At 36.8% G+C, this 13,397-nt stretch overlaps 1 protein-coding gene across 28 annotated transcripts in view; it reads right to left on the reverse strand.

Moving 5' to 3' along the window:
* Positions 1-13,397, reverse strand: part of DNAH3 (dynein axonemal heavy chain 3) — a 249,724-nt gene that overhangs the window by 93,980 nt on the left and 142,347 nt on the right. For all 28 annotated transcript variants that reach the window (XM_028498493.2, XM_055090018.1, XM_028498501.2 and 25 more), the window contains one exon: positions 975-1,078. In XM_028498493.2, coding sequence (XP_028354294.1) covers positions 975-1,078 — 104 coding nt within the window. The remainder of the gene's footprint in view (positions 1-974; positions 1,079-13,397) is intronic.

A 13,397-nucleotide genomic window follows, 5' to 3' on the forward strand; every position in this document is an offset into this window, starting at 1 on the left:
AAGCAGGTTTTGTTTCATAGATTTTTATTTTCAGGGGCTAGAACAATTTTTTGACAAAGGAAAAATTCCCAGCAGAACTAAAATATTTTCTGCATTGGATTTTTATTTGTATGAATCCAGCAAGATTTCAAACCCCTAGAGAGCTCAGGTGATGAAGCTCTTTAAGGAGAATGAAAGTTTAGGGCCTCAGTGCTGTGGGGTTCTTTACAAGACTCAGCCTCCAGGGTGTGTCCTGAACTCAACATACATTCACTCCTGCTTACTGCACCCTTTTCACAAGCAGCTGTGCTCCTGTCTGGTGTCTGACTTCGTCGTCAATATTTCCACTTTCCCATCCACCTCCTACTACTCTATCTGGGGCCTGAACAATCTACAATTACCCCCAGAAAGATAAATTATGTCCACTAGATAACTGCAAATAGAGGCATGAAATTGCACACGTGGAAAAAATTTTCCACAAGGAAATGAGCAGGAGTTGTAGGTGAATTGTCTGCTAACCAGAAAATCTATTAATCAGTACCCATTTTTCTGAGAATTCTGATTAAAGAAATCTTTCTCTGGGGATTTTAAAGAAAGGGCAAGGATCTTTTTGGCTGAGATAGGTGAGAGGTGGACTGACGACCATCTGGCATTATAGACAGTGATAATAATCAGAATAGCAACAGCATTATCTAGCACACAGTGTGTGCCACAAATTGATGTATAATGTCTTCAATCCTTGCAGCCATCCTTTAGGTATTCTTTTCTGCTATTGTGTAGTTGAGTAAATTGAGGCAGAGAGAGTGAAGGCTGAGTAAGGAATCTGGGACTCTCTGATTCTAAAGTCCATGTTTTGAAGGCTCAGTCCAGCTCATGTTTGAACCTTTTTCTAAAGTAAGTTCTTAAAAATGCTAACACAGACCTGCTGTTAACCTCTCCACTTTGCTGAATATCAGGTCATTACCAAAGTTCCACGGCCAATAACTCTCTTTTACCTTTGCATCTGCTGGGATATTTTCCTCCTCTTTGGTGATATACTCTGTCCATGTGTACCAATGTCCACCACCTTGCTTGAGGAAATAAAAATCATAGATGCTTCCTGGACCCAAAGAAATAGAATAGGTTATTAGTACATCAGGGGTTTACATTTCATATTTGAGGTATTTAACTACCTCAGCCATAGGCATCTGAAATGTGTAACTACCAGTACTGGCATAGTTGTGTAATGGTATAACCTGGAACAACACCTTTTAAAGAGTAATAACTTTATTATATGTATAAAAATAATAGGCGCTAATTATACAAATAATTATTCTTAATAATATAAAGAGGAAGTATTGAAAAGAACAAAAAAGGAAGAAAACAAATCACTCCAAATCTCACATCTAGAGATAACTTTTGATGGCAACCCTTCCAGTCCTTTCTCAAGGCACACAAACATATTAAAGATGGAAGTATAGGTAGATGAAAGAAAGGATTTTATTAGAATAGGATCATTTGATATTATGTATCATACACTATGTATATATATATATGATTTATATTAATACAACATAAAATATAATATATATTTTTATACATTATACTATTAAAAATAAAAACATTAAATCTAATTTTACTTAAATTAGAAGAAAAGGAGACTAAAATGAAACTGAAGGACCTGCTGAACTTCAGATAATCATTATTCACTACAAGAGATACTGGTTCCTAAAAGTGGTTTCTTTTTTTTTTAATTCAATTGAGGTATAATTGACAAATAACATTATATTAGTTTCAGGTATAAAATGTAATGATTCAATATTTACATATACAGTGAACTGATCACATTATAAAATTATATTAATAACGACTGTATACATAATATATAATGCATATAACGTCAAATGATTCTATTTTTATAAAATCTGTCACCATACATAGAATTTTTTTTCTTGTGAGGAAAACATTTTTTTAATTGAAGTATAGTTGATTTACAAAGTTGTGTTAGTTTCAGGTGTACAGCAAAGTGATTCAGGTTTCCTAAAAGTGGTTTCTTTTTTTTTTAATTCAATTGAGGTATAATTGACAAATAACATTATATTAGTTTCAGGTATAAAATGTAATGATTCAATATTTACATATACAGTGAACTGATCACATTATAAAATTATATTAATAACGACTGTATACATAATATATAATGCATATAACGTCAAATGATTCTATTTCAGCAAGGTAGATACTTTTTCATAGAATTTTTTTTCTTGTGAGGAAAACATTTTTTTAATTGAAGTATAGTTGATTTACAAAGTTGTGTTAGTTTCAGGTGTACAGCAAAGTGATTCAGGTACACATATATATGTATATATGTATTATTTTTCAGATTCTTTTACATTATAGGTTATTATAAGATATTGAATATAGTTCCCTGTGTTATACAGAAGGCCCTTGTTGATTATCTATTTTATATATAGCAGTATGTATATATATATTTTTGGCTGCATTGGGTCTTCATTGCCATGTGCAGGCTTTCTCTAGTTGTGGTGAGCGGGGGCTACTCTTCATTGAGGTGAGCGGGCTTCTCACTGCGGTGGCTTCTCTTGTTGCAGACCATGGGCTTGAGGCATGCAGGCTTCAGTAGCTGTGGCACATGGGCTCAGTAGTCGTGACTCACAGGCTCTAGAGCACAGGCTCAGTAGTTGTGGTGCAAGGGCTTAGTCGCTGCGCAGCTTGTGGGATCTTCTGGGACCAGGGCTGGAACCTGTGTCCTCTGCATTGGCAAGTGGATTCTTAACCACTGCGCCACCAGGGAAGTCCAGTAGTGTGTATATGTTAATCCCAAACTACCAATTTATCCCTCCCCCTCCTTTCCCCTTTGGTAACCATAAGTTTGTTTTCTATGTCTGTGAGTCTATTTCTGTTTTACAAATAAGTTCATTTGTATCATTTTTTTAAGAGTCCACAAACTAGTGATATCATATGATACTTGACTTTCTCTGTCTGACTTCACTTCATATGATAGTGTCTATAGGTCCATCCACGCTGCCATAAATGACATTATTTCATTCTTTTTTCTGGCTGAGTAATATTCCGTTGTATATATATGCACCACATTTTCTTTATTCATTCCTCTGTTAATGGACATTTAGGTTGCTTCCATGTCTTGGCTATTGTAAATACTGCTGCTATGTATATTGGGGTGCATGTATCTTTTCAAATTATATTTTCTCCAGGTGTATGCCCAGGAGTGGGATTGTTGGATCATATGGTAACTCTATTTTTAGTGTTTTGAGGACCCTCCATACTGTTCCCCATAGTGCCTGCACCAATCTACATTCCCACCAGCAGTGTAGGAGGGTTACTTTTTCTCCACACCTTCTCCAGCACTTATGATTTGTACACTTTATGGTGATGGCCATTCTGACTGGTGTGAAGCGATAACTCATTGTAGTTTTGGTTTCCATTTCTCTAATAATTAGCGATACTGAGCATCTTTTCATGTGCCTGTTGGCTATCTGTATGTCTTCTTTGGAAAAATGTCTGTTTAGGTCTTCTGTCCATTTTTTTGATTGGGTTGTTTGTTTGATATTCAGCTGTATGAGCTGTTTGTATAGTTTGGAAATTAATCCCTTGTCAGTTGCATTGTTTGCAAATATCTTCTCCCATTCTGTAGGTTGCCTTTTTGTTTTGTTTATGGTTTCCTTTGCTGCGCAAAAGCTTTTACATTTAATTAGCTCCCATTTGTTTAGCTTTGCTTTTGTTTCCATTACTCTAGGAGACAAATCCAAAAAAATATTGTTGTGATTCATGTCAAAGAGTGTTCTACCTATGTTTTCTTCTAGGAGTCATATAGTATCTAGTCTTACATTTAGGTCTTTAATGCATTTTGAGTTTATTTTTGTATATGGTGTTAGAGAATGTTCTAATTTCATTCTTTTACATGTAGTTGTCCAGTTTTCCCAGCACCATTTATTGAAGAGGTTGTGTTTTCTCCATTGCATAGTCTTGCCTCTTTTGTCATAGATTAATTGACCATAAGTGTATGGGTTTATTTCTGGGCCTTCTGTCCTCTTCCATTGATCTATGTGTCTGTTATTGTGCCAGTACCATACCGTTTTGATTACTGTAGCTTTGTAGTATAGTCTGAAGTCAGGAAGCATGATACCTCCAGCTCCCTTCTTCTTTGTCAGGATTGCTTTGGCAATTCTGGGTCTTTTATGGTTCCGTATAAAATTTAGGATTATTTGTTCTAGTTCTGTGAAAAATGCCATTGATAATTTGATAAGGATTGCATTGAATCCGTAGATTGCCTTGGGTAGCATGGTCATTTTAACAATATTGATTCTTCCAATCCAAGAACATTATATATCTTTCCATCTGTTTGTATTGTCTTCAATTTCTTTCATCAGTGTCTTATAGTTTTCAGAGTATGGGTATTTTGCCTCCGTAGGTAGGTTTATTCCTAGGTATTCTATTCTTTCTGATGCAATGGTAAATGGGATTGTTTCCTTAATTTCTCTTTCTAATATTTCATTGTTAGTGTATAGAAATGCAACAAGTTCTCTATATTAATTTTGTATCCTTCAACTTTACCAAATTTGTTGATGAGCTCTAGTCATTTTCTGGTAGCGTCTTTAGGATTTTCTATGTATAGTGTCATGTCATCTTCGAACTGTGACAGTTTTACTTCTTTTTCAATTTGGATTCCTTTTGCTTATTTATTTTTCTTCTCTGATTGCTGTGGCTAGGACTTCCAAAACTATGTTGAATAAAAGTGGGAAGAGTGGGCATCCTTGTCTTGTTCCTGATCTTAGAGGAAATGATTTCAGCTTTTCACCATTGAGTATGATGTTAGCTGTGGGTATGTCATATATGGCCTTTATTATGTTGAGGCTTGTCCCCTCTACATCCACTTTCTGGAGAGTTTTTAATCATAAACGGATACTGATTTTATCAGAGGCTTTTTCTGCATCTATTGAGATGATCATATGTTTTTTATTCTTCAATTTAATGTGGTGTTCCACATTGATTGATTTGTGGAAATCGATAAATCCCACTTGATCATGGTGTATAATCCTTTTAATGTATTGTTGGATTCGGTTTGCTAGTATTTTGTTGAGGTGTTTTCGCATCTATGTTCCAAAACAGATCTATTTGAGTCCAAAGTCTATGGTCTTTCTGCTTCCCCAAACTGAGGTTGGAGACCATGAAAGTAATGCCAAGTCTTCTGCTTATGTGATTTTCTCCTGTACTGTTCAGCAGCTCTGTAGTATGAGTGGAAAGAAAAAAAGGGGTGGTGTATTGATCCAAGATTGGGGTTTTGCCAGGTGTGTTTGGCAGGAGGACAAGGGAAGGAGGGAGTAGAGGTGCTGATGAGAGAGAAAGATGGAGGAGGTGGGCCTTGGGGGCCAAGCTGGAGGGGAGGGCTGGAGGGGCTGGTAGGTAGGGAGACAGCAGAAAGGTTGGCGGGGAGGCAGAAGCCAGTTGTAGCAGAGCTGGAGAGTTACAGGGCTACAAGGTTGTTTGTGAGAAGTCAGGATGCGTGAACTTGGATTCTGAGTTGCCTTCCCACTCCACCAATTCTTCCAAACTACAATCATAATACCCATCTGGAACCACTCCCCACCTTCCCCACAAAAGCGACACAAAGTTCCTATGATCCTTTTTCCCAGTGAAGTCCTTGCCTCTGTAATTGGTGGGTGTCTTTTTCTTTTTTTCACTTTAAGATGAGGAGTGGGAATAAGAAGGGTGTCAGGGAAGGACCTGGCCTCCCATCCAACTGTTCCTTACTGACTCACTGTGGGGCTCCGGGTGAATGGCTCCCTTCTCAATTTCCTCATCTAGAGAATGCCATGAGAAGTCTATGAGATACTGTTTGCAAAGCCTGCAGAATGAAATAAAATTTTTAAAAAAATAAGAGAAAAACCTTCTGAAGTGGACATGGAGAATTACCCAGGCCCCGGCAAGACAAATGCTAGGCCATGTGATTCACAGCAGCAGCAGGCATGACAGGGCCTGCCCCACTGCCCAGCCAGCCAAGCTGTAAGCACAAATGACTTGCTTCTCTCTCCACAGGACTCGCCTATAATTGGCCCAAAGAGGGCAGGCTTGGTGGTTGTAGGGTGTATGTGTGTGTGAGCGAGAGAGTCTTGAGCTTCAGTTAAAAGGATGAAACATTTCAGTCCATCAGTTCAAACATTTCAGTTCATCAAACATTTCAGTTCACCAGTATTTTCTGTGATGAAAACTTTTAATATTTACCCTCTTAGCAAGATGCTTCTTAATTTAAAAATATTTTTTAAGCCATTAGGGGTTAAAGTCATTATAATTTTAAAAATAATTTAATCCAACTTTGTTATTATATTTTAACTTTTTATCGTGAAAAAATTTAAAAATACACAAAAATAAGGAGAATAGTATAATAAACTGCCATGTACCCATTATCTAGCTTCAATAATCTTCAACATTTTGCAACTCTTGTCTCATTCATTTCCCCGACACCAACCAGCACCATATTCATTTTCCTTCCCTCCTCACGTCCTCCTTCCCTTTTGTTTTCTTTCTTTGTCTGAAGTATTTTGAAGTAAATCCTGATATGACATTTCATTTGTAAATACATGTGACTCGATGTTAGTTCCTTTGTGAACTATGACGTGATTAACTCTCATTCTCCCTTCTCCTCTCCTTTGGTTCCTTTTATTGTTCTTGATGATATAACTTTTACTTTTTCAGGGATTATAACATTGACATTTTGTTCTGCAACTATAATTCTCCCATTCCTCAGTCTTAGGTCTCTATTTAAATAGGTTCAACACTCAAACTCAGGGCTTTTAACACAGACTATTTAAGAGGTTTTTTTTGTTTGTTTAATTTGACATGTACACTCTGCTATGTTTATTTATTTATTTATTTTTATATTTGATTTTGGCTGCACCAGGACTTAGTTGCAGCACGTGGTATCTTCATTGCGGCATGCGGGATCTTTAGTTGCGGCATGTAGGCTTCTTATTTTCGGCATGCAGGCTTCTTAGTTGCAGCATGTATGCGGGATCTAGTTTCCCGACCAGGGATCAAACCCGGGCCCCCTGCATTGAGATTGTGGAGTCTTACCCACAGGACCAGCAGGGAAGTCCCCAAGAGTTCTTTATCTTGATTGGTTTGTTAGTTGGCTGATTTCATTTTGTATTTCCAAGAAGGGACTTATCAGGGCTCTATTCTCTCAGACCTTGCATGTTTGACAATGTCTGCCTTTTGTATTTGAACTGTGACTTGGCTGAGAGTAGTATTCTTATGTCACATTTTCTTTCCTTCAGAATGTTGCAGACCATTGTTCCAGTGTGTTTTCTTGCATTCTAGGTTGCTGTGTAAAAGTCTGAGGCCCATCAGATATTTCCACTTTTATTGATTTTTCTTTCCTATACAGATGCGTGATGGAATCTCTTTTATCCTGGAAGTCCAATAATTTAATCATATTATTTCTTTTGGTCAATTATTCTGTATCAGTTTTTCTTGGAATACAGCATACTCTTAAAATTTACAGAAGCAGTTCTTCATTTTAGGAAAAATTTCTGCATATATATTGTACACTATTTATTGGGTTACCTACTAAAGGAATTAGCACTGTTTGGTCTCCATATCAATCATAATCTTTATAATTGCTCTTAGACTTCGTCTTCTGTAGCAAGTGTAGCTATCTGAAACCTTTCCTCTAAGCCATTTGTTAGCTGTCTAGACTTGTATGCTTTATTCCTTGCTGGTTCTAATTTATTAGATCATTAATAGCATTGTTTAGCTCTCAGTTTGTTGCTTTGATTTCTCAACCCCTCTTTTTCTCTGATTCTGTGGTTTTATCACCTCATCTACAAACGTTAAAATGACAGATTTATTAAGATATAATTCACACATGATATAATTCACCCATTTTAATTGTAGAATTCAATCGTGTACTAAAAATACATGTATGTATGAATATACTAATATTCACAGAGTTGTACAGTCATTACCATAATCAATTTTAAAACATTTCATTGCACCGAAAAGAAACCTCATACCTCTTAGCTGTCACCTCCCAAATCCTTTTCTCGTCCCTCATCTTCCCGCTTGCCCACACACTAGGCAACCACGAATGTACTTTCTGTCTCTATAGATTTGCTATTCTGGACATTTCATATAATTGAAGTCATCCAATAGATGTTCTTTTGTGATCGGCTTTTACTCATCATAATGTTTTTAAGGTTTATCCACATTGTATCATGTATTATTACTTCATTTCTTTTTATTGTTGAATAATGTTTAATTGTATGGACATACTATATTTTATTTATTCATTCATCAGTTGATGGACATTTGGATTGTTTCCACTTTTTGGTCATTATGAATTATGCTGTTATGAATATTTGTGTACAAGTCTTTGTGTGGACATCTGTTTTTATTTCCCTGGGGCATATATCTAGGAGTGGAATTGCTTGGTCATATGGTAACTCTATGTTTAACTTTCTTTTGTTTGTTTAACTTTTGAGGAACCTCCAAATGAATGATGTTTTCCAAAGCTGCTGTACTATTTTACATTACCATTATAACATAGGAGGGTTCCAATTTTTCCACATTCTCACCAACACCTGTTGTTTTCCATCTTTTCTATTATTCTCATTGTAGTTGTAAGTTGGTATCTTGTGTTTTTGATTTGCATATTCCTGATGGCTATTAATGCTAGTAATGTTGAGTTCTTGTCATGTGCTTATTGGCCCTTTATATATCTTCTTTGGAGAAATGTCTATTCAGTTACTTGGCCCATTTAAAAATTGTGTTATTTATCTTTTTATTATTGAATTATAATACTTCTTTACACATTCTATATACAAGTCCCTTATCAGATATATGATTTGCAAAAAAAATTTCACCCATTCTGTGAGTTGTCTTTTCACTTTCTTTTTTTAAAAAATTTATTTATTTATTTATTTTTGGCTGCGTTGGGTCTTCGTTGCTTCGCGCAGGCTTTCTCTAGTTGCGTTGAGTGGGGCCTGCTCTTTTGTTGCGGAGCACGAGCTCTAGGCATGCGAGCTTCAGTAGTTGTGGCTCGCAGGCTCTAGAGTGCAGGCTCAGTAGTTGTGGCGCACGGTCTTAGTAGCTCCGCGGCATGTGGGATCTTCCCGGACCAGGGCTCAAACCTGTGTCCCCCGCATTGGCAGGCGGATTCTTAACCACTGCGCCACCAGGGAAGCCCTCACTTTCTTGATGTTGCCCTACGAAGCACAAAAATTTTTAATTTTGATGAAGTTCAGTTTAACTATTTTTTCTTTTGTTGCTTGTGCTTTTGGTGTCCTAAGACATTGTTGCCTAGTCCAAGGTCATGAACATTTGCACCTATGTTTTCTTCTAAGCTTTCATAATTTTAACTCTTGAATTTAGATCTTTGATCCATTTTGAGTTAATTTTTGACTATGGTGTAAAGTGGAGGCCCAAATTCATTATTTTACATGTATATATTCATTTATTCCAGTACCATGTGTTGAAAGGATTATTCTTTTTCCATAAAATTATATTGGTACCCTTGTCAAAAATCAAGTCACTATAAATATGAGGGGCTTATTTCTGGACTCTCAATTCTATTCCATTGATCTATATATCTATCCCTTTGCCAGTAGCACATTGTTCATCTATAAATTTTAAAAATTAAATTTATATTATTACTAAGTTCTTGCAACACAAATATTTTATGTTTCTTAGGTCATGATTTTCTTTTAGATTCTCATTCTCTGTCTCTGTCTCTTTCTTTCTGATGTTCTTACTCTGATATAATCAGGTAAAATCTTGACATTTTCCCCACCATTATCTGGGTGAGTTTATTTCCCTCACTTTCTTGGCCACAATTCAAGGACTGGTGTGTGGATTTGTGTGGATTTCTTTTCTGTAGCCTGAGGGCACAGGGGTTGGATAAAAGGAAATACTCAGTTGCCCTTGCCAGGAAGCCTGGGCTTAGCTCTGACTTTCTAAAATTTGGCCAATTTTCCAGAACCATGGGTCCATCTCACTCCCACCCCAGTTAGAGACATGATTCACTCCTGAAATATTCAGCTCACATCCCCCACCCAGCATGGAGCTCTGGAAGATGCAAACCCTGGTAGTTTCTCCCACTCCTAATAAGGTCCTAACAAATTATGGAGGGGTTTCGTGCTCAAAGGTTTCTCTTAGACATTTTTTTTGCAGCTGCCCAGTCACCACTGCTGTCTGCTTTTTCCACACTGGTGATTACCAGTGAGAACTCTCAGAATTTTGTCAACTCACCCCCTTTCCTCTCAGCATCACTTTTAGAAGGACAGTGGGGTTGTGGGTTCTGGGTTGAGAGATACAACATGCAGGATCTTTTGTTTCTCTCCTTATCCTCTACCTCTCAACGTTTAAAGAATCAGGCTGTAACTGGGAAATTTTTAGGCTTAAACTGTTGTTATTGTTCATATCATTATGTATTATAGGAGAGAGTTTCTATTATCCTATGTCACTGTGCAGCTCTACCTAGAAGTCAATCTGGTACAACACTTTTAGAAAGCAATCTGGCACTATGCTTACAGAGCTACAGAAATGTCTCTAGTCCAAGTCAGAAATCACATTCTGGGAATTTATCATAAGGAAATAATTCATAATGAAAATAATCTCTATACATGAGTATACAGCAACATCTGTGATAACAAAAATTTGAAAATAATTTACATGTCCCACATTAGAAGACCAGTCAAAATTATGTCTTATAAAATGAATGGAATATTTTACAGTCATTAAAATGATAATTACATTATTTACAAAACAGAAATAAATGCACAGACATAGAAAACAAACTTACGGTGACCAAAGGGGAAAGGAGGGGGTAGGGATAAATTAAGAATTGGGGATTAACAGATACCACTATATCTAAAATAGGTAAACAACAAGGACCTACTGTATAGCACAGGGAACTATACTCAATATCTTGTAAAAACCTGTAATGGAAAAGAATCTGAAAAAGAATAGCCATGTGCATATATATGTGTGTTTATATAAATACATTTATATATATGTAAAACTGAATCACTTTGCTGTACACCTGAAGCATTGTAAATCAACTATACTTCAATTAAAAAAAAAGGAACTAGGGGCAATGATGTAGATGCACATTCTAGAGAGATGAAGTGACTTTAAGAAGAGAATTCACATTATCTAGAACTAAGAGGAAGATAATGAGATATATACCCAATTAATACTTAAGTAAAATAGAAAACTAAAAATTGAAGTTTTAAAATAAATTATCTATTAAATACTTTAAAATGATAGCTATAAAATCTAAGTATTACTATAGAAAAATGCATTCAAGAAACAATGACAGATAAAATAGAAGAATAAAAAATGGAATATATACCATTATGGCAACTATATAAAGAGATGAAAGCAGATGGACAAGATAGAGAAAGATATTTTGAAAACTGAAATACTTGTGATAGTGTGGTATGAACAAAAATATTTTTGATCATTTTTATTTAATAGAATTAAATTGTTTTTATAATAAAAAAAGAGATAGAAAAAGCATGATTCAGAAAAGCATTTATCCCCTTCTCTTGCTGATGTTATTAGCTAGAGTTAATTTGTGGCTTGATACAGGAACATTTCGGCCAAAGAGAAAAGGTCCAGCTGAGTAAAAGTGGATTTACTGCTGTGTGATCTTGGCCAAGGTTACCATTTGCATATCTGTAAAATGGGCCTGATTTTATATAAAGCTTAGAGAATCCCTGTGAAAGATGAATGAGATATGTGTCAGACATTTAGCATAGCTGTGGGCACACAGAGAGGCACTTGAGAACATTTAGCTCTAGGTCTGTTTGGTCCTCATCAGAGCAGTGCTCCTGTTCGCTCTGCACTGTGATTTTAACTCAAACTCTGATGCAAGTGCAGGGGTGGAATGGGGAGAATAGTAGTAGAAATCCAGGAAGACAAATTAGTTCTATCACCTCTGACCACCCCCTGCCCCAGCTGTTTTCCTCGCCTTCACTTGGGAGAACAAGATAAACTTCAACAGAGAGGTGAGTGGGTTTTCAAAAGACACACAATGGGGGACTTCCCTGGCAGTCCAGTGGTTAAGACTTCACCTTCAAACGCAGGGGGTATGGGTTCGATCCCTGGTCAGGGAGCTAAGATCCCACATGTCTCATGGCCAAAAAACCAAAACATGAAACAGAAGCAATATTGTAACAAATTCAATAAAGACTTTAAAAAAAGGAAAAAACAAACAAAAAACAAAAGAATAAAGGGAAATTTAGCACTTCTGGACAAATAAAGATCAATGTTAGATGACGTTAACCCAACCTTGAGGGAATTCCCCAAAGGACTGCTGGCTTTCCTTAGGGTTCATTCCCCAACACAGTTCCTTCAGCACTTATTTGAGAGATCCATGTGCCCCAAGGCTCCTAGATCATGAAAAGCCCAGAAAACAACATCCCATGAGGTCAGAGAAGGCCTCCCTGGAGCTCTCACCATGAGAATTAAAAACCCTGTAGAAAGGCTAGAAAGACATTTTAAGCTTTTTAAGATGGTAATAAGAAAGTAAAATCAAAGCCAGATCAAGAGGCCACATACTACGTGATTCCGTGCATTTGAAATGTCCAGAAAAGGCAAATCTATAGAGAGCAGATGAATGGTTGCCTGGGGCTGAGGATGAGAACAGGGATTCACTGAAAATGGGCATGAAGGATCTGACTGGGGTGATCAATGTTCTAAATTTGTTCTAAGGTTCCAATATTCTAAAATTGGATTAGACGGTTGCACAACTAGGCATATTTGCTAAAAACCACAGATTTGCTCACTTAAATGAGTGAATTTTATGGTCTGTAAATTATACCTCAATAAAGCTGTTATAGTAGAAAGAATTCACACTTGGCAATTAAAACACATCTTTGGATTCAAATGGGTTCTTGTCTAGGAGCTTTGTAATTTCCTATTGTAAAATACTTAGGAAGGCACAAGAGAAAGGAGTGGAATAATGTCACTGAAAACAAAAACTAAGAGAAGCTAGGCAGAATCTCCTCTAACTAAATAGTAGATGGGCCGGACTGAGAAATTTTACCTCAAGAGACTGCATGAGAAAGAGCAACAGGCCCACTGGGTATACTCCTAACCCCCCCACCCCCCACCCCTGGATACAGAGATGCAGAGATGAAGGTGACATCCCACATAGGAAATTAGGCAGCTGTTGCTTTGCCCTGCCAGGTACTACTCTGGGAGACCTGGAAGAACTGTCTCATTTTTTTCTCATCCTTGCCTTGCCAGGCCATCATTCTACAGCTGATAGGGGTGGCAGGGTCCCAGACCACAATGAGGAAGGAGATAGTTGTGGCACTTTAAATTCAGTGAGGTATGGTCTTCCAAGGTTAAGAACCACAGTCGCTTCTCAGTTCAAAAATGTCCTTTTTTAGAAT

Source organism: Physeter macrocephalus, chromosome 14 (assembly GCF_002837175.3).
Source record: "Physeter macrocephalus isolate SW-GA chromosome 14, ASM283717v5, whole genome shotgun sequence".
Taxonomy (NCBI): domain Eukaryota; kingdom Metazoa; phylum Chordata; class Mammalia; order Artiodactyla; family Physeteridae; genus Physeter; species Physeter macrocephalus.